This window comes from Prionailurus viverrinus, chromosome B2 (assembly GCF_022837055.1).
Source record: "Prionailurus viverrinus isolate Anna chromosome B2, UM_Priviv_1.0, whole genome shotgun sequence".
NCBI classification, from domain to species: domain Eukaryota; kingdom Metazoa; phylum Chordata; class Mammalia; order Carnivora; family Felidae; genus Prionailurus; species Prionailurus viverrinus.
In genome coordinates, this window is record NC_062565.1 from 17697374 (window position 1) to 17724655 (window position 27282).

The 27282-nt window shown below is 43.4% G+C and overlaps 1 protein-coding gene and 1 long non-coding RNA gene across 5 annotated transcripts in view; one reads left to right on the forward strand and one right to left on the reverse strand.

The window, feature by feature from the left end:
* Nucleotides 1-11418, reverse strand: part of LOC125165314 (uncharacterized) — a 31696-nt gene extending 20278 nt beyond the window's left edge. The window contains exons 1-3 of the long non-coding RNA XR_007152060.1: nucleotides 10443-11418; nucleotides 9549-9631; nucleotides 8445-8597 (exon numbers count right to left, since the gene is read on the reverse strand). This is a non-coding gene — a long non-coding RNA (uncharacterized LOC125165314). The remainder of the gene's footprint in view (nucleotides 1-8444; nucleotides 8598-9548; nucleotides 9632-10442) is intronic.
* Nucleotides 1-26096, forward strand: part of MAK (male germ cell associated kinase) — a 47198-nt gene extending 21102 nt beyond the window's left edge. The window contains exons 8-14 of one of the 4 annotated variants that reach the window (XR_007152059.1): nucleotides 3637-3942; nucleotides 8127-8299; nucleotides 11249-11397; nucleotides 16433-16564; nucleotides 21806-21925; nucleotides 23235-23397; nucleotides 25680-25813. Coding sequence is in view for 3 of the 4 variants with exons in the window: in XM_047858033.1 (XP_047713989.1) it covers nucleotides 3637-3942; nucleotides 8127-8299; nucleotides 11249-11397; nucleotides 16433-16564; nucleotides 19185-19259; nucleotides 21806-21925; nucleotides 23463-23734 (1227 nt within the window). In the remaining variant the exon portion in view is untranslated. Of the gene's footprint in view, nucleotides 1-3636; nucleotides 3943-8126; nucleotides 8300-11248; nucleotides 11398-16432; nucleotides 16565-19184; nucleotides 19260-21805; nucleotides 21926-23234; nucleotides 23398-23462; nucleotides 24336-25679 lie in introns of those variants that run through there. The other 3 variants (XM_047858032.1, XM_047858033.1, XM_047858031.1) reach the window with 3 other exon arrangements.
* The last annotated feature ends 1186 nt before the right edge of the window (nucleotides 26097-27282 follow it).

Consider the following 27282-nt stretch of genomic DNA (forward strand, 5'->3'; position numbering starts at 1 on the left):
GCCTGGGAGAATTGAGAAGACAGCCACACCAATGATGTTCTGTGTCTGGCGGTTCAAATGAGGTTGAGGCTGAAAGAGATCAATTTCTCTAATGATAAAAATTCAGGGGGCGCCTGGGTGGCTCAATCAGTTCAGCATCCGACTTCGGCTCAGGTCATGATCTCACTGTTTGTGAGTTTGAGCCCCGCGTCGGGCTCTGTGCTGACAGCTCAGAGCCTGGAGCCTGCTTAGAATTCTGTCTCTCTCTCTCTCTTCCCTTCCCCCACTCGTGGTCTGTCTGTCTCTCTCTCTCTCTCTCTCTCTCAAAAATAAATAAACATTAAAAAATATATTTAAAAAAAATTCAGGCATGTGACAGAGAATTAGGAAGAAACTCATCACTGGTAGTAGAGAGGCGTCCCTTCAGCTAGGAAACAGATTTTCTGTGCTCTCCTGTGGTTTAGAGGTGGGTCCTTGTTCACGCCACACAACAGTGTCATCCCTCCATAGGACTAGAATATTGTTCACTCTGCAGCCCCCACCAGAGGGCAGCAGGTGGTACCCTCGCTTGGCTCCTCTGTGACTAGCCCTTCTACATCCTACAGGTGTTCTCTGGAGTCGCAGTCTTGAAAACGCCATGGTTGTGTTTGCAAAGGGCTTAGATTTAAAAAATCTAAGCTTTAGCGTATACTTATTGTTATTTAAATATAAATTCAGTATTAAAATTGCCAAAACAGGGGCACCTGGGTGGCTCAGTCGATTGAGCATCCACCTCTGGATTTGGGCTCAGGTCGTGATCCCAGGGTCGTGGGATCGAGCCCCGCTTTGGGCTCCACAATGAGCATGGAGCCTGCTTAAGATCCTCTATCTCTCCTTCTCTCTCTCTCTACCCCTCTCGCGGCTCGCACTCTCTCTCTCCAAAATAAGAAAAAAAAAAAAAACTGAATTACCAAAACATTATTCAGAAATAAGGTTGAGAAATGTTCTCGAAAGGTGAACTGGAAGAACAAATGGGAAAGAATAGTCAAGACAGGTTTGAATAAGTAATTGGAGGACAGTGGTGGGGCAGACAGCTTGCCCTATCAAATATTAAAACAATCTGTAAAGTGATAGTAATTACAACAGTGAAGGTACTAGCATACGAATGGGCAGACAGCTCCGAGTTGCAAAAGCTGTAAGTCAGCAGAGGGTACATATGGCATCACAAATTGGGGGGCGAGGGGTACCATCACTGGGACAATTAGTTAATTCTTTGGAAAAAAGTAAATTTAGGTTATTTCTCACCATACTTCTCAATTTTTCAAGTAAATCACAGAAGGTTTAAATAATAAGAAGGACAAACGAAACTATTAAGAACTAGAGAAATTATAGGTGAGTATCTGATCTCAGGCTAAGAAATAGAGGAGAATAGAAGTAATAGAAGAAGCCACAAAGGGAAAACTCAGATTTTTTTTTTTCCCATCATGATAAATGCACTCCTTAATCCCCTTCACTGATTTCCCCCTATTTCCTCCCTCCCCCCCCCCCCCCCGGGTGACCAACAGTTTGTTCTGTGTAGGGAAAGCTCAGATTTGATCACATAAAATTAAAATTTTCTCTTATAAAAATCTTAAGATTAGAAGGCAAATAGCAACAAATCTTTTTAACAAATGTGGCAGTGTATTTTCTAATGTTTCTAAATATTGGCTACTTTTGTAATAAAAATGCAATAAAACTCTTTAACTCTTACCTAAAAAAGAAGAATGGGCATGAGACATGTTAAAAAGTCACAGAAAGGGGTGCCTGGGTGACTCAGTCAGTTAAGCATCCTACCCTTGGTTTCAGCTCAGGTCATGATCTCATGGTTGATAGATCAAGCTCCACATCAGGCTCTATGCTGGCAGCGTGGAGCCTGCTTGGGATTCTCTCTCTCTCTCTCTCTCTCTCTCTCTAGCCCATTTCAAATTCAGGAGTATTGACGCACTAATTAATATGACTTAATGCAGAATTTGAGTGCCTTCTGTGTGTCACGCAATGCTGTATTTAAATTGTCTGTGTTTGTAGAGCTCCACTTAGCAACGTCAGTGTAATTAACACGGACACCAGCTGTGGTAGGGGACATCGCAGAATTAAAAACTCTTTCTGCCTCCGCCGAAATCCACCTCCCTGCCCTTAACCTCTTTCTTGTCCACTATGTCATAGCCTTGCTTTTTAGTGGAAGCAGGGAGGCCTAGTTAGGGAGAGATGGAAGTTGTAGGATACAGGGGCCATGCACAGAGCTACTTCTGTCCCCCCAAAAACTGCCCTTGCAGGCCTGAGAAGCAGCCAACTGTGGGTCAGGGCTGTGCTCACACACAGGTGGGGACCAGCTTAGGGCAGGATGTGCAGGGTAATAGGGCTGGGCGACCTCAAGGACCCCCTCCCACCTCCCCTCCCCTCCCCCCGCCCCCCACACAGACACAAACAGCGGAACTGGGAGCCTTCCCCCTTAATCCAGGCACAGGCTTACTGGTAAGGGGCTCAGCCTCCACAGCTGAGCTGCACAGAAGACTTCGGACGTTCTCTAGGTCAATTTTCATCCACCTTGGTGCTCCCGACATTTGGATCAGATCACCTCTGTTGTAGGGCTGTCCTGTTATTATACTCGATGCCAGGAGCGCCTCCCACCCCCAAATTGTGACAATAAATAAATGTCTCCAGAGGGGACAAATCGCCCCCAGTTGAGAACCTCTACTGTAGCTCATGTCCCCAGATAGTCCTGAGGGGTCCTCCACTCCACCCGCCGCCTCCATGCAGCAGCAGCGAGTGGCTGACTGAACTAGTTGAAACTCAGTGATCAGGGGCACCTGGGTGGCTCAGTCGGTTGGGCGTCCGACTTCGGCTCAGGTCACGATCTCACAGTCCGTGGGTTCGAGTCTCGCATCCGGCTCTGTGCCAACAGCTCAGAGCCTGGTGCCTGCTTCAGATTCTGTGTCTCCCTCTCTCTCTCTGACCCTCCCCTGCTCACGCTCTGTCTCTCTCTGTCTCAGAAATAAATAAAAGCGTTTTTAAAAATTAAAAAAAAAAACCCTCAGTGATCATTTTTTATTATTTATATTTTCTTTCCATAAATATCTGATATAGTGCTATAATACACTCTAAAACATATTCACTTGTCATCTCCTTTCTTAGAATTTTTTTATTGCTAGTAGGTATGTAGTTATCCTTAGGCTAAGTGTAGGCCTGAATTTTATATAATGTGATAAAGTTAACCGTTGAAAATGAACTACATAGGTTTTCTTAACTCATTTCCTAATGCCTTTGGACCATGATCAGTATCTAGCATTTTAGTTTGAATGAATCGCGTCAAATTTGGCCAGTGTTTATAAGCTAGATTTTTTTTTTCATACAGAATCTTTAAATACAACGGTTGTGTTGCCTGGATGTTAAAATTACATGTGAGTTTGACATTCTTCCTACTATGTTGTACTTTGCTTTTTAAAAGAAATTTCTTTCCTAAATCGTTACTTCCCAGTCCTCTTTTTGAAGGTACCACGTAAGGGAAAACTGGATGCTTTCTGAGTCTTTGAAGCTTATCTAGTCTAGTTCTATATGCTGAGCTCGCCGCCGGTCAGTGGTTCATGTGCAATACATGTAGGTGAGACCGTTTTCCATTTCTTATTTCCCTGCTTTTTGTAGGCACTGAAACACCCGTATTTTCAAGTTGGTCAAGTATTAGGCCCTTCCTCACATCATCTGGAATCAAAACAATCTTTAAACAGTAAGCAGGTGCAACCACCAGAGCCGAAGCCATCTTTAGTTGATCTAGAACCTGAGCCTCTGCCGGACATCAACGAGCAGACTGTCAGACAGCCGCAGCCGAAGAACAGCCACCAGCCACTGCGGTCCATCCAGCCACCACAGAACACGAGTGTCCTGCAAGCGCCAAAGCAGCAGAAACAGCCACAGACGCTATTTCCGAGCATCGTCAAAAACATGCCGGCCGTAAGTAGCCCGTGAAGATCCTTTATATGCAGTAGTTTGGTGCGGTTAGGCTTTTGTTTTCTAGGCATTCCTAAAAATGCCTAGAAATGTTTGTTTCTTTTTGAGAGAGAGAGAGAGAGAGAGCGCGCACACAAGTGGGGAAGGCAAAGACAGAGAGAGAGAGAGAGGGAGACACAGGGTCCGAAGCAGGCTCCAGGCTCCGAGCTGTCAGCACAGAGCCTGACGCGGGGCTCGAACTCAGGAACAATGAGATCATGACCTGAGCTGAAGTTGGACGCTTACCTGACTGAGCCACCCAGGCGCCCCCTAAAAAAAGTTTTTTTTAAGATGTAAAATATGATTCTATGTTAAAGTCCTTGCTTCCTCTGGCCGGGGCTTAGCATGAGATAACTTAAAATTCTAATATGGTTTATGAAAAGAAAAACTACCAAAACTAATGTAATAAAGTTTTGATGTTACAGACTTTAACAGTTACTTACAGAAGAACTGAAAGCATTTAATAGAATATGGGACTCAAGAGAGCTGACCCTAAAATCTTAAGGATTTTAACAGTAATTTTATACTGGTTTTAAATACTATTGAACATGAACAGATTTTTTTTTTTTTAAGTGTCAGGCATAGTATAAAAACTTCCTCTTCCGACTTTGGTTGTTTGGTCGGTTCAGGGAGCTTGTCATGTGCCATATTACTGGCTCCTCAAGATGTATACTCCCAAATGCATTGCGTTATGGGCATTGTAGGACTGAGATCTCAAAGAAAACTGCCTAGTTCCTTATCCATTCCTGCCACCCCTATAGAAGCAAGCCCTGCTCGCAAAGCCCTGACGTATTCTAACATACAATTAATTATGTGTATCTTATGTGTATTGTTTATTATCTGGCTCTTCCTACTGGAATGTAAGTTTCATGAGGTCAGGGATGTTGTCTGTTTTGTTCATCAGTACAGGCCCCAAACCCAGAATGGTGCCTGGCACACGGTAAATTCTCAAATATCTGTTGAACAAATGAGTGAATAATTGTCCACATTATTTCTGTTCAGCACCCCCAGGGTCCTGAGGAATCCACATCACCTTTGGGGCATTTCTGACTATTAGAAAGTTCTTCCTTATACTGAGCTAAACTCTGGTCTTCTTTAGCTTTTAATAAAAGTTCATCACTCTTTGAGAAAGGCAGCCATTCAGATATTTGAAAATAGCCCTTATACTGCCTGCCCTTTTCTCTAGGAGAAACATCCCCGGTTCCCCCATGTGCTCCGCACATGACATCATTCACCAATGACTGAGTAATCCTTGGTTCCTGGGTAGGAAGGAGCTGTTGAGTCCCCCTTACCATCCTGCTTCCCCGTTAGAATGAGGCTGCCAGAACCAGAGGTGAACAGCAGGCAGGGAGTATAAACCATGGTGAATCACCTCCAACATCCCAGAACCAGAGGTCCATCCACTCATGCCACCAAAGATTACATTTTTGTTTTTTTCTTGGAAGGCGCATCAAATGTTGACTCATACTGAGAGGAAAAGAAAATTTACTGAGTATCTACTAAGTGCCATGTACTATGCCCCGCCCTGGTATGCACTAAGTTAAAGTACCCAATACCCTAGCCCTATACCTTCATGATGAACAGAATGGCAGCGAGCCCTTGGGCAGGCCACTAGAACTTTCTTCTAGATGGACATTGACCCACTGGCAGCACTCTTGGTCAGAGTACCGAACTACGTACTTAGTCTGCTATAACAAAATGCCATAGACTGGGTGGCTCTAAGCCAGAAATTTATTTTATCACAGTTCTAGATGCTGGAAAGTCCAAGATCAGAGCGTTAGCCAATTTGATTCCTAGGGAGGGCCTTCTTCCTGGTTTGTGGGTGTCACCTTCTTGCTTTGTCCTCACATGGCAGAGAGAGAAAGCAGGCTCTCTGGAGTCTCTTTCATAAGGGCACTAATCCCCAGTTACCTTCCAAAGGCCACTTGTCCAAATACCATCACATTAGACGTGGGTTATAAATTGGGGGGGAGGGGGGGGTCAGCAGTACTGACCCTGCCTTGTTGTCCTTTTGTCGCTTCACTGATAGCCTGAAAGACCCTGTCACCCATTTTGCCGAAGGCCACACAGACTACATACGTTGTGTGCTTCTTATAAAAAATGGTTGCCTACGTGGTCTGCCACTCCTTTCCCTTGATGCTCAAAAACTTTCCCTTTAGCAACTGATTTTCGAATCTTTGTCCTCACCCTATACCAAACGTATTACAGTGGAGTTGGCAAAACTCCACCTTCTACGTTACAAAAATTACGTACATTTGCCCCTTTCCGGTCTTCTCAGGCATACGATTTGACGTTACTGACACTGTTCAGAAGCACACAGACTCAGCACCCTAAAAAACCATTCCACCAAAACCAGAGCCTCAAACTCAGCTAAGTGTAACCTTTGATCAGCTCTGCTTATCTGGGACCTGATAGCTTTTTATTCTCCTTAGTCTAGAGCTCATTCTCCCTGGCAAAGAAAACAATAACAGAAGTTGGCAAATACCGTTTTCGTCATGGGCCATCACTGTGACACCACGGGCTCCAAGCAATAGTATATCCATTCTTTCAACATCGTGCTCCAGAGATAACTGTATTTGCTGACCTTGCTTCCAAATTCCCTAATTTTCAATTGCCTTTTGGACTCCTCGGTTCACAAACCCCAAAAACACCCCACATAAATTTGAATAAAACCACTCTCTGATCCAAGCCAAGTCTTCCTCCTCGTTCCTTATTTCTGTTGCCAGGGCCCCCGTCCTGAAATGATTCCTGCCTTTCCTTCTCTGCATCCATTAGGATTACACTCAGTGACTTACGACGGAAACCCGACCACTGAGGCTCCAACCGTAATGGGTTGTTTTCCCACATGACAAGAAGCCAGGGGTGGGCCAAACCAGGGCTGCGGCAGCTTGTAGAAGGAACCAGACCGCTTCTGCCTTCCTGTTGTACCATGCTTAGGGAGCGGCTTTCCTTCCTATGGCCACAACATGGCTGCTGTCCCTTTGGGATGGCATCTGCATTCTAGAAGAGGGAAGAGTGATGGGGCCCCTGGGTGGCTCAGGCCGTTAAGCGTCCGACTTCCGCTCGGGTCATAATCTCACAGTTTGTGAGTTCGAGCCCCGCGTCGGGCTCTGTGCTGGCAGCTCGGAGCCTGGAGCCTGCTTCGGATTCTGTGTCTCCCTCTCTCTCTCCTTCTGTCCCTTCCCCGCTTGAGCTCTCTCTCTCTCTCTCTCTCTCAAAAATAAATAAACATTAAAAAAAACAACAACAACAAAACAAAACACTGGCGTGTCATGCTAGCTGTCCCAGAAATCCCTCTAGTAGACTTCCACTGACGACTCATTGGCTAGATTGTGTCACACGGCTACAAACAGCTGCAAAGGCAGCTGGGACTTCAGGTATTGAAGCACACTGCTGCGAAGAGTGCTGCCACACTCTTCTCTCACATCTGTTCACATAGATGCAAAGCGCAGGCCTTTAATTCCTTGTTAAGGACACACGTGTTCTTTCCGGAGCATTCCAACGACTAGGAATCTGTTGCCCTTGCCACCGCATGCCAGTATAACTGCAAAGGCCTCCTATCTGAAGAGTCTGGCCTTCGGGAATGCTGCCTGTATCTCCTCACTTTTTAGCTCTGGCACTTTTCTATCAGAAAGTCACCCTCTTTCCCTCTTCCAAACTCTGGAACGACAACAATAATAGTAACAATCGCACCAGCTAACTCAGTGACTCTCATCACGTGTTAGGCCCTAACCGAAGGACTTCCGATGTATTTTACTATTCAATTCAGAAACACTAATTAGATAAACATTGCACATCACCATTTAAGGAGGAGGAAACCGAGCCTTTGAAACGTTCAGTCACTTGCCCAAAGAGACAGTCACACATGGCAGTTTTCCAAATTATACAGCGATGAGCAGTTCTGATCCTTAAGTATTCGAGTCCTCCCCCAACCCAATGTCAGAGATCTCTCCTTCCTCGCAACTCCTATCCTGTTTTTAGCACGTGCTACCTATTTTTGTTAACACTTTTCAACGCGTGTACGTGTTATCTTAACGATATGGAAGGCCCCTCGAGATCAGGTACTCTTAGTATAAGGTAGAGTAGCTTGTGCACAAAAGGCATTCAGCAAATGATTAGAGATGATGATGACTGATTTTCCACCACAGAAGCCAAATGGTACCCTGGGGCACAAAAGTGCTAGGAGGCGCTGGGGTCAGACGGTGTTCAAGTCTGGAGACAGCTGGGAAGAGTATGAGGATTACGATCTTGGAGCCTCCTATTCCAAGCGGCCGAGCATGGGTGTATTCAAAGAAAAGAGGAAAAAAGATACCCCATTCCGGTAAGATTTCACATCCCTCAGGAAAATCTATTTTTATCATGTGTCAACTTTATGTCACTCAGGACATACAAATGCAGGGAGACATTAAAGGCAATAAGTAGCTTACTATTGTTCTCTTCCATAAACCCCAAATCTGTACACATACCTCTGGGAAGGTAAGAATCTTGGCTTCTCACGGTAAAGATGCTCAGTATTAATGGCTGAGTGCTGCAGGCGCGTGGAGGGAAGGGCTCTTGTTAAGTTTTGAGCGTACCCTGATGAAATACGATCCCACGATTCCCATCTGAAATCCGCATGCCTATTTGAAGAAAGCAAAGCACAACCTACAGAGGCAATGATTTCTTCCCATGGCGTTCAGGTTCCCTTATTTGTTTGTTTGCTATTCTAAACCTTTGGGATCACTTCCTAAACTTTTCCTGGAAGTTTAACATCTCCAGCAGCCCCCTGTCTTTCTCTAAGCCCAGTATTCATGAGTGCACTATTCACCTTTGAGGTGAGGGTGGGTTAAACATTGTGAACCAATGTGTGGGGAAATACTGTCTTTCTCTCTCCCTCTTTCTCTCTCTCTCTCTCTCTCTCTCTCTGGAATAAAAGAATAGGGAGAAAAACATATTGGCAGGAGGCAGGGAATTTTATCTAATAGCTATCTGGCATTCCCTTGGGGTCCACATATCTCTGAAGGTACATGGAGATTCTGTGAGGGGGACCTATGCTTGGATAATCCTCAGTCAATACGTTTCTAGTTTCTCAAATTCCATAGGGACCCTTCCCTAAAATACATGAACTTGAGAACAAACCTGCCTAATCCCCCCGTGGAAAGTCACACCTCTTAGCATTTTCATAGGTGAGTGGCAGGAAGGCCAAACAACTTTTGAGATGCTAAGCAAAAGGAGAAGTCAGAAGACCAACACCTTCCACTTGGAAGGCTTTGTTGTCCTATAGTATTTCTCTTCAAGGGAAAAGCCCACCTTAGAAATAGGGAATTTTAGCCTATTTGGAAAGCACGTGTTGGAAAGCACGGAGATTCAGAACCACTAAAGCGCCAGGACCCAGTGATGCTTATTCTTTTAAGTGTACTAGAATGTTCTGTGAAACTGATTTTTCAAAACCTATACATTGTACACATATACATTGTACTATATACAATTGTACTATATACAATGTACTATATACATTGTACATAATTTGTTGAAGATTCAGAGTGTTTATGGAATAAGGGTATGGAATAAGGGAATAAGTTAAGACTTACTTTATCAAGTCGTACCATGAAATGCTCCAATTACAGTCAATCCTCATAATATTTCACTTTATAAATTATTTACTGTTTTCCACCTATTGTTAACAAGAAACAAGAAATAAAATGATTTAATTTACGATGGGAAATTATAGATGTCAGCTTAAAGATGTCAACATCCTAAAGACGTGTAGAGAGCTATATAATTCCTTTTTTTAAAAATAATTCTTCGCGTCTGCGTTGGCCTAGTCTGTAGATGACTTGAAAACTTTTTTTTTTAACCCATGACGTTCTAATTCCAGCTGAATTTTATCACGTACTTTTAGGGGTAGAAGAGATTTGAATCCAAACCTATAGATCGAGTTTGTAGTCCACATACTTAATTCTGGCAAGGAAATGATTGATAAATTTCAGCATCAATTATTCCTTTTCTCTTGAAATTCGTTCGAAAAACTGTATGACAATCAATTTTTAATGTATTTCTTCCATTTTTTATTTTTTGGTATCTTCAAATGGCTTTATACGATTTAGACATAATAACAATAATGATTAAGATACTTCCATTTATTAAGCGCCTACCTAAATTTTAATTTGTAATCTTCATACTCCAGTACAACTATCTGCAGAGTAGACTACTGAGAGTCAGACAGGTTGAAGGAACAGGTTGCCTAAAGTCGGACGAGGCCTAGTCCCAAACTAGACCTCTGTCTCTTTTTTTGCACCACACTATTTCTTAAGCAGTAAGAGCTCAAACACTCGGCGCACTGAATGGACCCTGCTATTGTCTGCTCAGTTCCTCTGGCGGCCTAGGCTTCCTCATAAAGAATACAAAAGACCCAATGCTAAAGTGTGCAACTTTTACTGATGAGGTTGTCTCTTTTAAAGTCAACAAAAGCAAGATGTTTATACTTGCGCGCACGCTCGGTAGACGTTTACTAAATACAGAGATGTATTAAGCCACGGCAGGAACAGGATGTGGTCTGTCTGCAGCCCATCAAACGTACAGCGGCAGAAATAAGACCTTCGAGTCAGCATGACATCAGAGCAGAGCGTGCACGGAGTGCTGCTAACGAACGAGCCTGCAAAGAGCTCAAAAGTCCTGTTTACGGGCAGCAGAGCACTTCGAGGAGAGGAGGCTTTCTGGAATGAGCCGTCTTGAAAGCGGGGCGAATCTCAGCGGCTGGCATGACTGCAATGGGCTGAGCCAAAGGGAAAGGAGGCAGGAACGGGTGGGGCCGTTTCGAATGAAAGGGGCCCCCTGCCTGTGTCTAGAACTACCGCTGAGCGGGCGGGGGCAGCCAGCAGCTCAGAGGGCCAGCCAGGCCAGCGTCAGCCTCCGAGGGGGACCCAGACGGCCTTACTGATCAGACGTTACGTGAGTAGGCAGGGACGGTGGCCACGACGGTCCTCCCACGGGATAAACCCACCACCGCAGCCGGGGCTGGGGAGCCAGAAACATTAGACGCAGGCAGTTTGCTGCTCGGCGATAAGGCTTTCTGTCACATCATGGCTGGTATCAGAAATGATTCCAGAGGCTGCCTGATACCCTTCGGGGGAGAAGTCGGGAGAGTCAGCAAAAGGACTCTGACGGCAACCGTGTTGAGTGGGGTGGCCTTGCCCGGTTTGAAGAGACGCGCAGGGGGCGGGTGGGGGACGCCGTAGCGGCCGTCGTCTCATGTTTCAAGTAGTGATGCCACCTTCTGTGGACTTTCAAGGCTTCCAGAGTCGGTGCCCTCAGCCTCGCACCAGTCAGCAGGGGAAAACAAGAGCTTACCCGCTGCCGTTTCCCAGAAATCGGATTCTGAACTGTCGACTGCTTCCACCGCTAAGCAGTACTACTTGAAGCAATCCAGATACCTTCCAGGTGAGCAGAGAACATACAACGTTCATGCTAACTAGGGGAGGGGTCAGGCTTAAGCGTCCTGGAATATTTGCAGAAAGGGCACCACTGAAACAGCGCTCTCTGCCGGCTCAGCCTGGTCAGTGCTTGTTCCCAAGTACTTTCTGGGTCCCCTGCCTCGGGGAAGTCGGCTCAAGAAGTGCCTGGCAACCAAAAAGATGAGAATAGCCTTCAAAAAAAAAAAAAAAAAACTTCCCTCTCCCGCCAAAGCTATGCCTTTAGCAAGCACTAAGTTTTATTAAAACAATTCTGCACCCCCGCGACACCGTTTTATAAAATGTAGCATTTTACACTGTTTCCTAAATGATCGGGATTGTGTTTTTGAAAGATCATTGTGGGCAGAGCATACTAGGGGCTCAAGAGGCCACTGCACGTGTCTGGAATGAGAGGGTGATGGCTTGTTCCAGAATGGTGAACGTGGACACAGAAATGGGTAAAATCTCCATGTATTTGAGTAGTGGAAAGACAGGACTTGCTGACAGATGGGCACGGGTGGTGGTAAAGAACGGAGGAATCAGTGTTGTCCCCTGGGGGGGGGGGGGTGACTTTACCCGAGAAAGGGGGAGATCAGGAGGGGACGGATGTGAGTAACTAGGGAATCTCGGGAGTTGGGGTCGGGATGTCTAGTGAACATCTGAGTTGATCTATCTAGGAGACGACTCAATATATGAATCCAGAGCTTAGGAGAAAGATCTAGACAGATGGTGGGTAGTTTATGTCACGCCTGCAGGTAGCATTTTCTCCTCAAAGTCCACTTTAAAAAGAAAAGTTTAAATTCAACCTAGCCTAAAAGGGAATCAATTTTTAAGTGACCATATATCTATACAGATTTATCTTTAGTCCAAAAAGAGGGAAAGATGAAGAGCTGAGAAAAGAAGTTTTAGGTGGAGGGAAAGACACTGGCTTCTCTGAGTAGAACAACAGGCCGCACATTTAGATTTTACAAGAGCTTAGGAGAGAGTGAGGAGGGGTGAGGTGGGAGAGCCAGCAGTATTCCGGTAAGACAGTGCCGTGAGGGCAGGGGAAGGAATTTTGGGTTTATTCCAGCTCCGAAGGAGGCCTTTGGGGGGAGCCTTGGGAGGTGAGTGGTGACATGTGACACATGTGTTAAAAAGATTGTGTAAAGGGTGGATCACACAGGGCAAGACCAGAAGCAGGGAGGCCAGCTGGAAGCCACTGTGGCCCCCCAGGGAAACGAGGATGATGACTGAGAGGGAGCAGGGCTCCTGATAGATTTTGGAAATGGTCTTGCTGATAGATGTTGTAGAAAAGAAAAAGACAAAAGCCAGTTTGTGGCTTGAATCCTAGGTGGATGGTGGTGCTATGCTCTGAGATGGGGAAGACCGACGGGGAACAGGAATGGGCGGGAAAGAGGTGGTCAGGCTTGCATGCGGGCTGTTAGAGTCGAGATGCTTGTGAAACATTCCAGTGTGGAGAGGCCATGCAGGAGGGGGGAGGGAAGAGCCAGGAACACTGAGGAGGGACCTGGGCTACAGAGAACGGCGACGCCCAGACAGTATTTAAGTCCATGCATTGAACAGGATCACCTAAAGATAGACTGTGAGTGGGAACGATGGTAGCGGTAGAGGAGGAGGAGGAGGACAACTCGAGAGAGAGGAAAGGAAGGAGCCAGGCAGCTGAGGGGGAAAAACCATGAACAGGGGGTTTGCAGAAGCTGAGAAGGAACCATTTCCCTGAAAGAGTTTGCTGCTTAGCGGTTATGAGAAGGGACAGAAATGCCTGATTAAACTGAACAGTGGGGAGGTCCCTGAAGGACCTGAAACTTGGTGAGCAGTTTCAGTCTGGAATGGTGAGGGAGAACGAGGCTGGAGTGGGCTGCAAAGTGATGAGAGGTGAGAAGTTAGTGACCGAACAGGTAGACAACTCTGGAGATGCTTCGCTGTCACATTTTGGTGTTGATACCATGAGGAGTTCCGATCCTGCTGCAAAAGCAGGGATGTAACAAAATTCCCAGAACACAGATTCATGGAGGATATTTTCCCCTGTTTAAACATAAATCAATCCTATAGCAAATCAATATTTTCTTATCTGTACAAGGGAGCCCTCTGGCGGTGGGAAAGGCAACTGTAAGTTTTTATCAGGATAAATGGATCCAAAGCACTCTGTTTTCATAGTTCTGCTCCCTAATGTGGTTTTCTGGGACATATTTCAGGATACCTGAAACTGGTCTGGTCATTTCCTTTTTAACTAGAAAGATCTATCCGATCCTGCAAATTACTGTGGGTCAGAAGCATGGCTATAATTGAGACCCTAAATAGACTTGAAATTAGAACTGCTTGAAATCTAAACTTGAGTCTTCCTGTTCCCCTGTTGGCATTTTTTTTGCCTTGAAGATGCCCCTCTAGAGCCGGATGAGATTTGAAACTAGAATTGAGCTCAGTTCAGTCACTCAGACAAACATTTACTGAGCTCCTGTCATGAGCCAGCGATGACTGCAGAGGATAGAAACCGAAATAAGAAATGATGCTTGACATTTACGATCCATAGTTATTTTTATAATTAAGTATCTTTAGGAATTAAAAAAAAAAATATGTTTGGGGGCTTTTTTTTTTTTAATACCATAAAGCCAAGCATAAAAGCATCAATTGATTCTTAAGCGTCAATCTTTAGGATCATGGGAGCTCTAGAAATGTACCATATACTTTCAGGGCAGCATGGCATTATTCTACAAGACTTGGCAGATCTGTGACATTGGCCTGCAGGGAGAGGGACGCAAGAGTCCTAGTTATTGACCTGCTACTGACCAGCTGTTTACTGGAGCAAGACTTTGAGACTGTTTTCTGTTACTTACAGTGGGACTGCACTCACCTCTCCACTCACCCTGTAAGCCTTAGGTACTTAATTATCGCATAAGGGAGTCGCAGAGTGTGCGATGGAAGTGAAAACCATCTCTGGGGGTCCCCTCTGGTCTCACTCCCTGCTCCCAGAACTGGGCTCTCTGGCACAAACCGATGCCACCTCGCAGGCGGGGAGGGCCGCTCTTTCCACAGCACTTTTGAAACCCTGCTCCTTCTCAAGTCCGTCTATCGCCTCTGTCCTTCCTTCCACCCCGTGTATTCAACGTGCTGTGTTATTTCTACACTTGCCTTTCCCACTGCATTTTAAATTTCTTAACCTGGCACACAAATCCCTACTTGATTTGACCCCTGCCCCCTTCTCCAGCTTTATTTTGTGCCAGTCCCACTTCTTTCTCCATCCATGGAATGTCTCGGGGTTCCTTCCCATCTTGGGTCCCCAGCCTACACCGTGGCCTCTCCCAGGAGCACAGCTCCCACCCCCTCCCAAGTCCTAATCAGATTCACATTTCAGCTTAAAATTACTTTTTTTTAAAGAAAGACTGGTGGGACTTTTAAAGAAAGTTTCTTCTGTTATTTGCCTGCCCTCTCAGCACCAGATTCCTTTAAACAATTTATATACCATTAATTACCTATTTGTAACTGTTAATGTTTCCCTTCCTTTAGATTGTTAAGACCCAAAAGGGTAGACACTATTTTGCTCACCACTTTTTGTCCAATGCCATACACAATGCCTGGCATGTGATAGGTGCTCAGTAGGTATGTGTTCACTGATTTACTTTCCTCTGAGGCAAGGGGTGATGGTATATTCATTTCTACCTCTGTCTATCAGTGTTTGGTATATAGAAGGTGCCCAGTAAAAGCTTGTAAACTAATATGTAAATGACTTCACCTTCTAGATTGTGTCAATTTCCAAGAAATCTGGAATGTTCAAAAAGACAAAATTAAAGCAATTGTCTTTGCTAATGGATATATTTACTTAAAAAAAAAAAAAAACTAGGGATATCTGAAGGCTAACTGGATTAACAAAATAATTTAACTACTCAGGGCCCATTCTTTGTTGAACTACATTTATGAAAACTGCTCATTTAAGGAGATTAGTTTTTCCCCCCTACCTTGCCTTGTCTTTGGGGGTAAAGGATTTTCTTGTGTTGACTTCTTCGTACGAGTTATTGCTACCTTTTTAGTAAGTGCATCTTCTTTACTGTCAGGCAAGTGCCTATGATATATAGTTCTACTGGTAGGTCTTTTATCAGAATCCGAAATCCATAAGGAGCTCTATGCGATAAGAAAGGCAAATTATTTACATGGAGGAGTGTTTCATTAGAGTACTGATGACTGGTAACTTTGAGGCTCAGTACAGAGTAGCCTGGCCTTTTTATGGCTTCAAAACAAGGGATATTATTATATGTCTCATAAATGTGAAACCTTGCTGAGGAGTTCACTCTCTGAAGAGCCAGAGCTCATCCTGTCCGGAAAGAGGTGCTAACTTCCTACGTTAATGGTAGTCCTTGGTGAGGATTTCTCTTGTATTTGCTAAAGAAAACACATGTACGACCCAGAGACGTAGACTGTGTGATGTCTTTACCTTCTCGTAAGTTGCATCCAATTTATTATCAGTGAAAAGTCAAGTTCAGGAAGTTTTCAAATCTCTTAAGAATAAGTTAAAACACCACCCTTTGACCATTAGTACCAAAGTCTAAAGTTGCCTCCACATTTCACAGATTTCAGAAAATCATAAAGAGTTTAGATTTTATTATTGTCTAATATGCAATAAGTTTCGGAGATCTTTACACACACACCACATGCAAGCTCTCAATTCTCCTGGCTACACGAAGTGTTCCTCAAGGGTCTGGTGCATATCCATGTATTTTTAAGTACGTACTTAAAACAAATCAGTTTGAAGAAAATTTTTGTACCACCTCAATTTTTATAAGACATTGAGCCAGAGATGTCCAATGTTCAATGATTATTACTTGTATTATAGAAAATACCTTGTGTTTGCAAAACACACTGTGAGGATTCCACATTATTGAAGGAACAGCTACATTGTAACATAAATTTATTTCCATTCGCCTCCAACTTATTTCTAGTCTTCATTTGAATGCATTATGTATTTATCTGTCCAGTTAATGATCACACCCTAAATTTTCAAATGACTACTTTGATTTTGTTCTTCTAAGGTGTAAATCCCAAGAATGTGTCCTTGGTAGCCAGTGGAAAGGATATAAACCCATATACTTGGAGTAATCAGTTATTTCCTAAGTCATTGGGACCCATGGGGGCAGAACTTGCTTTCAAAAGGAGCAACGCAGGTAAAGTAAAAACACACTTAAAGTATAAATTTACATTGCTTTCCTTCTGCAGATTTTGACTTCTAACTGTATTGCAGCTGCCTTCTTCCAACTGAGATAACCTTGGGGGGCACACCAAAGTTTTCGAACTGGTACTTGAGCACAGGTGGTTTTAAATTTTTTTTTTTCAACGTTTATTTATTTTTGGGACAGAGAGAGACAGAGCATGAACGGGGGAGGGGCAGAGAGAGAGGGAGACACAGAATCGGAAACAGGCTCCAGGCTCTGAGCCATCAGCCCAGAGCCTGACGCGGGGCTCGAACTCACGGACCGCGAGATCGTGACCTGGCTGAAGTCGGAGGCTTAACCGACTGCGCCACCCAGGCGCCCCGAGCACAGGTGGTTTTAAGGCAGTCATGTGCCAGATCTCGACTTCCATGTGGATTCTTCCCTAAAATGGATCTCCCTGAGCTGTGTCTCTATGCTCCTACTTTACAAAAGACAAACTGCCTGTTTACTATGGTTGTTTCCTTTTTCCCCAAAGTGTAAAAATATCACCTATACCTGGGGTGCCAATCCAAGAGACAGTTTCATAAGTTGGGAACAATGTTGAGGGAGCGAGTAATTGTGATAACTGGGGAACAAGTCCTGTTGAAGTCAAGTGGTTTCCAAATTTTGTGGTAACCTTCACAAAACTGAAGAGCCTAATTGAATTATTAGCTGACAGATAATCAAAACTCGTTTTTAAAATCACTGTATGAGTTTTGGTCTAGAACTCTGAATAGAATTCACAGAACGTGGTGACAAAGCTGTAATAAAACACCTTTCATTCCCAGCTATCTGTTTATGTTCAACAAGGTTTCTCAGTGCTTACATTTCCAAAAAGGAACAAGAAAAAAGGAACGGAATTGGTCCTGAAACCTGATTTTAGCAATAAGCAACATTCATTTGTGGACACGCGGACAGCTTGAATAAGCTGCCGTCTTTCTCAGTGAGATGAATTTCCCCCCAAAATAATGCCTTTTAATGTTTAGTAATCAAAATTTATACTATTCAGCTTTTTTGATTAACTACATACAGTGAATTGTCATAATTATAACTAACCTAATCCAGGAAAAAAGTATTTTAACATACTTATGGTTATAAAAAAATTTTTAAACGTTTCAATTTATACATACTTTTGAGTGGTCAATTTAAAGACTTTTAAGCCTAAACTTATATTTGTTTTTCTTAACCTAAAATTATATTTGGATAAAATCTGGGCTTCGACATGAATGAAAATAAAATTTTAGAGAGAAATGAGATTAATGTGAAATTTCCAGCTGTTAAAAAGGAATATGTTCATGTATTTTGTAAGTCAGTATTGGTGGGCATAAAATCACCACGGTATTGGGGCACCTGGGAGGTTCAGCTGGTTAAGCATCTGACTTGGGCTCAGGTCATGATCTCACCATCCATGAGTTGAAGCCCTACACTGGGCTCTATGCTGACAGCTCAGAGCCGGGAGCCTGCTTCAGATTCTGTGTCTTCCTCGCTCTCTGCCCCTCCCCCACTTGCACATGCTCTCTCTCAAAAATAAACAGACATTAAAAAAAAATTTCCTTAAATCACCATGGTACTTAGATTCCATTGGTTACAGTTAAAGGAGAGATGGAATAGTTTTATTTTTAAATGTCAATAATTATAATATGCCACAAAGGACAACTTTTGGAACTATAAAACTTATGATGAAGGATCTTACATATCATTTGAAAATGTGTAAAGAAGTAAAGCATTCTTTTTAAAAATAGATAGTTTTCTGGTATTGGACCCAAAAACCACCTGAGGATCATGATGGTAATCTACTGGGATATTCTTTTTTTTTTTTTTAATGTTTTTATTTATTTATTATTATTTTTTAATGTTTATTTATTTTTGAGAGAGACAGAGACACAATGTGAGTGGGTTAGGGGCAGAGAGAGAGGGAGACACAGAATCCGAAGCAGGCTCCAGGCTCTGAGCTGTCGGCACAGAGCCTGACGCGGGGCTCGAACTCACGAGCTGTGAGATCATGACCTGAGCTGAAGTCAGACGCTCAACCGACTGAGCCACCCAGGCACCCCATGCTTTTATTTATTTTTGAGACAGAGAGAGACAGAGCGTGAGCAGGGGAGGGGCAGAGAGGGAGACACAGAATCCGAAGCAGGCTCCAGGCTCCCAGCTGTCAGCACAGAGCCCGACACGGGGCTCGAACTCACGGACCATGAGATCACGGCCTGAGCTGAAGTCGGACACTCAGCCAACTGAGCCACCCAGGCGCCCCATCTACTGGGATATTCTGATGTGACGTTAATCTTAACACTGTGGACATTTTAAGCGTCAAACACTGCAGCACTGTAATTCACTTATTTTTGCCAGTATTTTAAAATAATATCCACCGAACCAATACAAATGAGTTATGGTTAAATACAACTTTGAGTCTCGGGGGAATCTATACTTGGCTGGCATCAGATGAAAGCTGTGACCACACATGAGAATGCTTTCTCATGCTAAGGGTTCTTCCTGATCTTTTCATTAATCATCTAATCAATCCATTTTTTTCTCTGCTTTTCCTAAAACATTCTTATTATTCATTCTTTCTTTCTACCTGCCTTCTCTTCAGAGGAAAGCATAATTAAACCAATTGAAAAACTATCATGTAATGAAAGTTTTCCTGAAAAATTAGAGGACCCACAAGGTAATTTCTGGGCATTCTAGATGAGTACAACTTGTTCTTTGAATACCTTGTCCACTTTTCTTTTCCACATTTGCTCTGCATCCTGCCATACAAGGCCACTATGAAGGCCAAGGTCACCTTCTTTGAGAAGTCAGACGAGGACTAGGATAAAGAGAAGCATTCCACATCATCAGAAACACCAGTCTTCAGTAGTTGGAATTCTAAGACTAACATGCTCTCAGGAAGTTCTATGCTCATCTTCTTAAACTAATTATGACAATTTATATAAGTGAAGCAAATCTGCTGAAAAGAATTAAAAGATTTCCTTATTTCGTAATCGGTATTCCTGCAAAACTTCTTTTTAAGTTCTGAAACTCATTTTTGAAGTGTTAGCAATCATTTAACATTAAAAGCTAACCAGATTAATAGAGGCGGTAGATTTCCTAGGGGTTCAAGGTCGCTGGTGTCAACAGTGCTATTGACTCCAGCCTAAAGATCTGCAGCTCACAAGGCACTTCGAAACTACGTAGCCAAAGTAATTTAAGAAAATTTCCTTTTCTGTGCATTTTTCCGTAGCAACTTCTTCTTGTAATAGTAAGATGCAGCCTATTAACTATTCGGCACACGACTTTTAGAATCAGACATATCCCCATACTATCACTCAGTAGGCCTTGTGACTGTGGACAAGTTCCTTAGGCTCCCTACGTCGGTTTCCCCACCTACAAAATGGAGGAAATAATATTTATTTATAAATAATATTTATTTATAAATAATATTTATTTATAAATAATATTTATAAATAATATTTATTAATAATAATGGAGGAAATGTATTATTATATAACCATACCTAGGATTTTTGTCACAGTAAGCATTTAGTAAGTGTCTGCTCTGGTGAGAAGGAGGAAACCAAGAGCAATGTTCTGAAGCTGCTGCTGAACGTGATCACTGCCTTGAACTTTCTTTCAAAAATCTTTCAAAGTAGAGGGCTGACTGCTGATTCTGAATGGGCACTCGAGGGAGCCGATCATGCTTATATTCAGTAGTGTTAAAACTGTATAAGCTGATAACGTGCTCACTGTGTAAAATCCTATTTCTGCGACAACGCTGCTGTTTGACGTTTGTTGGTTCAAGAGCAGACACTTACTGGGAGCCTACTATGCACAGCGCTGTGACAGACTCAGGGACGAGAAGTTCAGAGTCCAGACTTGCGAACAAGTAACACTGTGAAAAATGCTTCAGTCATAGCTGCCAAGCAAGCAGTTCTTGAAACCACCACCATGATCTGAGCCTCGTTTCACCTCCCTGCTGACACACCTGTCTCCTCTCCTGCACGGCTAGGCTCTCGAAGGAGAAATTACATCCATTTCTTCCCTCATTTCCAGTTTGCCCTTCAGCTCACTGTCCTTTGTCCTCAGATGGCTTCAGGCCACTGAAACAGCTCCTGCCAGGTCCTGACATTATCCTAGTGGCCAGATCCCAAGGGTGGTGCAAATCCCATCAGACCTCTGCCTCTCTGGCCTCCCTCCTCTCTCTGCACACTGTATCCTCTTGGCTGTTCAGACCCTGCTCCTCCCATCACCTACCCTCCCTACTCCCTCTTCTCCACGGGGTCCTTTTCTGTCCTTTCCCTCAATGCTGGAGCTCCCTGGGGTTCCATTCTGGATCTTTGCACATCCACAGTCCCTCTGAGCTGGCTCCTCCAAGCCCATAGCCCATAATTGCCATAGCTTGATCATTCCAAATCTCCAGGCCTGCTCAACACTACAACTCAAATATCCCATGGCCATCATGTCTTTCCAACAAACCTGATTCTCCTGTACTGCTGTTGTTAGTCACCTAAGATACAAACTTAGGGGTTTATATTCCTCTTTCCCTCCCCCTCCTACCCCATATACCCACTCCGTTCTCTTCTCCATTGCCTCTGTGACTCCCTGAATTCAGGTCCTCATACTTACTCATTTCAGCTATAGCAATGACCTCCTGTCTCCTGCCTCTACATTTCCCTCCTTCAGCCCCTCACTCTACTGCCCCCAGGTTGATCATTCACTAATAGCGATGAGGATGACGATGATGACAGCTGACGTTTACTGAACACCGGATTCTATGCTAAGTGCTTTGCCTACATCTCATTCAATCCCTACAACAACCCTATGAGAGTAGGTGCGGTCATGACAGTGATTTTACAGAACGAAGACAAAGCACAGAGCAGGGATGGGGGCTTCCTGGCAGGAGACATACTCTCAGGGTAAGAGTGGAGTCATAAAAATAAAAAAAAAACCTGGTGTGTTCAGGGCAAACAGCCTTGGGTTCTCATTCTGACCTGGTCACTTACCGTGATAACTTAAGCAAGTTCTGAGAGCCACAAGGTGTGGGTAAAATATACATCCCAAAGGGTTGTTATACGGACTGAATAGGATGGTCTCTAAAGCCATAGTACAGTGCTTGGAATAGAGTCAGTCCTCAAAAAATAGAATCTAGAATTAGTAGGCGTGTAGTATTCAAGTTACTCTCGGGTGCTGTAAACTTTTCACCTTCTGACTATGAAACTTTGTGATACATCACTAGGAAGTCTTGGAAGTTATGCTACTTACAATCAGTCAGGATACATTCCTTCCTTTCTCAAAAAAGAAGTGGGGTCAGCTGGCCAGAGGATACACTTAGCACCTCTCGGTGCAACAACTACAGGTAAGAACTTTAGAGTTTTTAAGATTTCTGACCAGAAAGGAGCTTTTTCTAAGTTTATACACTTTGCCCAAGCGGAGACTTTTAAATTAGTCTCACTCACCTTGTTAACACAGTTCTAATGATTTTTGGCAAAATGCCCCTTCTTCTGAAGGTGCGGTCTGCGAGTCTCTTGTAAGAGCTGCCTTTAACAAAGTGGTGACTGGCAAGGCATACGGATTATGCCATTGAACCTGCACAAGACTGGATGAGGTAGACCTTTTACAGAGGAGGAAAGTGACATCAAGTAATGGACCGAGGGTCACCCAGCTCCTAAGTGGTGGAGCTGGGAGAGGAGCCGGTTTGTGAAATCCGAGAACATGCTGTGTGACCCAACGGGATGTAAAGAAGGTGCATTTTTCAGAGCTGCCCGCCTGGTCGGTACCTGGCACAGGGTGGGGGCTTCATAAACACGGAGATGCTGTTCGTGTATCACTCCACAGGCAGTTCCTGTGCAGAGTGAAGGGAGCCGTGGCAGAACTTTCCCACCCTGGCTCTGGCTTTGCACCGGTAGTAGATGGTGGAGGCTTGGCTTATTCTCCCGCCCTCCGGTTATCACCAAGTAGGCTGTGTGCCCTGCGGTGGCGTGGTGGTGATTCTGTACTTGAGCTTGACCAGGTCTGACTATGAAGGCTCTCAAAACGACTCTAAAATAGAAGTCCTCAGGAAGGCACTTAAACATTAAGGCAGACAGTCAGAAGTTTGGGAAGATGGGGAGTTGTATAAATTCCCTCCCAGCTTCAAACTCCTGGTTAGAGTTCACACCCTAAAGTTCTCTGAAGTCCAACCTCTAAAGTTCACACTGTTGGAGCTAAAACTGTGAGAAGCACGGGACTTCTGTCATTTATGATTTCGTACCACAGTAGCACTGCTCAAACAGTACTTAGTTACCTTATCTGGGAAAAGCATCGCTTATCTTTCTGCTGAAACAAAATATGTAAGTAAACACATTATACACAGCAAGTGATAGATTTTTTTTTTTTTGAAGCCTCAGGTATTTTAAGCCAGCCTGACAATGAGTCAGCAGCCATGGCTTAGTAGCAATTTTTAGAAGAAGAGGAGAAAATCAGAATGTTTCAAACTGGTTTGTTACCTAAGTGTCTGCTCTTAGAAAGTGAAAGTGGGCGTTCTAAAAAACGATTTTTGCAAGATATTGAAGGCCTTTGTATATTAAGCATTCTGTCAGATTAGCATGCATGTTCCTGTTTTCTTTTTTTTTTTAAGTAAATGCTTTCTCGTAACTTTTCATCTCTTCATTTCCTCTGCTCATCAGATGTTCCTACAGATGGTGATAGGAGGAAAGGTAAAAAAAAGAAGTAAATATTAATCGTCCTCAAGTGGTCAATGCCAATCCTTAGGAAAACACTGTTCTGTAAGAGATTTGTCTTTCAGTACTCCCGCTGGTGTGAGAGTTTCCCACAAAAGAATAAAACCAGGTCATTACCGTATTTCCTCGACTATTTCCCCTTCTCTCATAGCCTTCCTCTCTGCTCTTCCCCAGCCTCGCCCCCAGGATTAAATGAGAAGAAAAATCGAATTAATTTCTTCCAGCTTCCCCATGTAATCTCTCACCCCAAACTTCCCAACACCTCCTCCCCGACTCCCTGCCTTGTGGTAACAAGGACTATGAGGAGTGACTTCTTCCCTCCACGGCTGGCCGCCCTTTGCAAGGGCAGGGAGGGCCCTGTTCTAAGTGAGCTATGTTCATTAGCTCTACTCCAGAAGGTACTATTATTACGGTCTTCATTTTACACGGGTTTTACTTCTTGCTAAAGGTTACATAATCAGGGCACAGATCACAGGCAAACATCTTTCCTTTGGCAAACATTTTCTGCAGGAAGTTAAATGCCCTTGATAGGACACGTGCTGTTTTTAAAAAGAGGGCACAGCAAGCGTGAGAGGGCTGCCTGCCCCACTCTAAGGAGGTGTGGGGCAAGGTCCGGCTGACACAAAAGTGTTTCTTGCCTTGCCCCCCGGATCTCAGCTCCTCTGGCAGCTGCTGAGTTCTTCACCAAGGGTGCTTGAGTCCTGAAATTATTATTTCTCAGAAAGGAAATCTTGGCAAAATGATTCCCTCTTCAGCAGTTTTAAAAACGTTTTCCTGGACATGGTTTCCCTCAAATGCATTCAGGACCTGACCTAGCTAGGTCATGAGCTGGGAAAAAAAGTTCTGTTACTCCCCAAATCCCTCATGTTGCAACACCAGAGGCTCGCCCAACTGTTAGCTGAAGACTGCGTCCCCTCTCCTGTCCCCTCTCCCGTCTCTGAAATCACTCACCAGGGGACTCTCTGCCTCTCTCTCCTCCTCGCTCCACTCCCTCCCTCTCACCTGCTCTCTCCTCCACCCACAGGCCCATTAGGTCTGCAGCCTTCACAAATTCAACAGACTGGTGTGTGTCCACACTCCCGTGGGATAGAACAAAAGGGCTGTTCCTGGAAAACCTGGTTAACTGTTTAACCAGTTCTTCCTTCACAGTTCAGGGTTAACTGGCTATTAACCCACCTTGTCAGGTCGCTTTCTATCGGCTTGAACCTGGAGAATTTTAAACCTGGTCAGGGCAGGATGATAGGACCAGGTGACTATCCCCAGGGCAGTTCCTCACTTAATGCTTTATTCCCATTAAGCTGAGGTCAGCAGCAGACCCACGTGCTCCCATAATTTCCCCTCCACTGCCAGTTTTACAGAGAAAGTTTAAGAAAAACAAAACAAAACAGGGAAACCATGCAAGTGAATACAGTATGGGTAGTGTTCAGTGTGCAAAATGGTCCGACTCGTCTCAAAATTGACACTTAGTTTAATCCAAGAGTGTCAGCCACCATAGAGTGTGAAACGATACTTAAATCCCAAATTGAAGGATCAAACATCCCTCTTCAGATAGAACATCTATGATACTCAGCCGTAAATATGAAGTGAGGGCAGGCGAAGGAAGGACTGGAGAAGAGTCCAGTCATTAAAGTTCTCTGCAAAATGATTTACTGCTCTGTCATTTGAGATGTTTAAGCAATTCTAGCTTGTAAGCTGTTCAGATAACAAATATTTAACAAATCAAAATTTCACAAATATTTAATCAGCCAAATTTATGAATAAAGCAGACCCTACGATGAACGGTTTGGGATCTTAGGACTGGCTCACCTTTTAAAGGAATTCTGTTATCGCCCTTCATTTTCCCAATTAAAAAAAGGAAGTCTCTTGCTTCTAAAAACCACATTTTCACGGTTAAAAGAAATCTACTATGGGATCCCATCTGTGGAGCTCCATGAAGCCCAAGCTTTATAGGATTCACAATTACAAATAAAGTTTCCATAGTGGGTATTACGCTCGAGTATTATTCAGATGTAACCACTGTGTGATTTTACAAAGTCACTAATAACACTGTGGGTTATTGCCTGTTCAACCTGAACCAAGAATTTTCTTGGTCATCCTAATTCATGTTGCCAACCTAAGTGTGACAGGCATTTGAGTGAACCCACAAAAGCAGCAGCAGTAGTCAGAACTGTAAACCAGTGAGCTACTGAGAATTCTGTATCAACATCACACCACACTAGAGTTTTTCATTTTACTATTAAAAAAAAAAAAAAAACCCTTAGAGACCACTGAACTAATCTTTTAAAGATAAATTCAAAACTCCCCCATGAAATGAAAAGATTTAAACTGCCTTAGTTTCAATTTGACAATCCAATGAATAAAGTTCTAACTTCCAATTCTGATTTCTTCCAGAATACACCTGGAACACAAAACCTGGTCGAGGGCAGTTTTCAGGACCTACTTACAATCCTACGGCCAAGAATCTTAACATTGTGAACCGTGTGCAGCCGGTTCCCTCAGTGCACGGAAGGACAGACTGGGTGGCCAAATATGGCGGCCACCGGTAGGAGTCTGGTGCAAAGCCCCACAGCAATCTCCATAGAGTCCATGCAAGTCCCCAGACCCTGGGAAATGTGTACAGATGTCTATTTCTACTGAGTTCTGGAAGCAATATGAAGTAGTGGGTACTCTGCAGAGCAAAAATCATCTTCTACTATTTTCTTTCTTTCCTACAAATGAAATCCAATTTCTTAGCATCAATTGCCCACAGCGCTGACACGCGTACGGGTAGGACTTTACAAAGTATTGAATAAACTATTTGCCAAAGTATCAAGTGTTTGATCTACCAATAAATAGTTACTAAGTATAAGACACTTTTCTAAAAAGACCTCCAGAAAGTGTTTAGAATGTTTTCGTTTTCATCTGTTATTTGCCTAAATTAATTAATATTTTGATTGGCCTCAGAGGTGTTTTTGTTTTGCTTGGTTTTGGGTTGTTGTTTTTTTTTAATGGCAACCTCAGTGGTCTGTCAATCAGAGCTCGTATTTGGCTAAGGCTCTATCTTACCAGTTTGGCAATGGCAGAGCATGCTGATTTATCATCTGGTTTTCTACTCTGAAATTATGGAAGCAGTGGTAATTCTTGAGCAGGGCATCTTTCTTCGGAATAAATTTATCTTTAACATAAAGATTTCAAAATTATGACACCCGATGTTAGTGGAGAAAGAGTCTATTGTTTGACTTTGACCAACACAACTCCTGTGAATTCGTGGTGACTATCAACCTCAATGGCTTAATGACTCCCAGATCAACCAAGGTTCTCATCTTTACATCATTAAGAGAGTTCTTGAAACTGTGATGTTTGCTCATCACACTTTCAAAATACCTTGTTTCCATGTTCCTACCAGACACAAAGATGAGGTGCGCCAGCTTTCGCCCAAAGCAAACTCTTGCTGCGCTGCAGATCGCTGACCTGGCTCCGACCTTGATATTTACTCTCAAGAGCAAATGCAGTTCAGTTGCTATAGCAGTGATTCACTTAGTACAATTTTTTTTTTCTTAGTTCTGTTTCTAAACTGGTACTTAAAAGAGACATCTTGAACTTGGGACTGTATTTAAATTTGCCATTTTATGGACTGAACATTAATACTGTATATTCTTTTTAAAGAATAATGCTGTTATCAACTGTAATTTTTATGTGTTTTTTGACTTTGTAACAAATGCTAATGTAATTGGCATCATCTTGTGGACATTATCCAAAGACATCATAAATAATAGTAATACGGTATTTTTGTATAGAAGATTCAGCTCACCTTGTTGAAAACTGTTAAAATCTGAAGAGTAATTTATGATGATGGTAATGGCTATATCTATTTGTACAGTTTTAATTAGTGTCTCAAAGCTAAAAAATTATTTTGTGTTGCTGGAAGATTTTACACTTGATAGATATTAAAATTAATATAGTTAACTGGTGTGTTTTCTTTACACTTTTAAACTTTATACTTCTACTCTGAGGC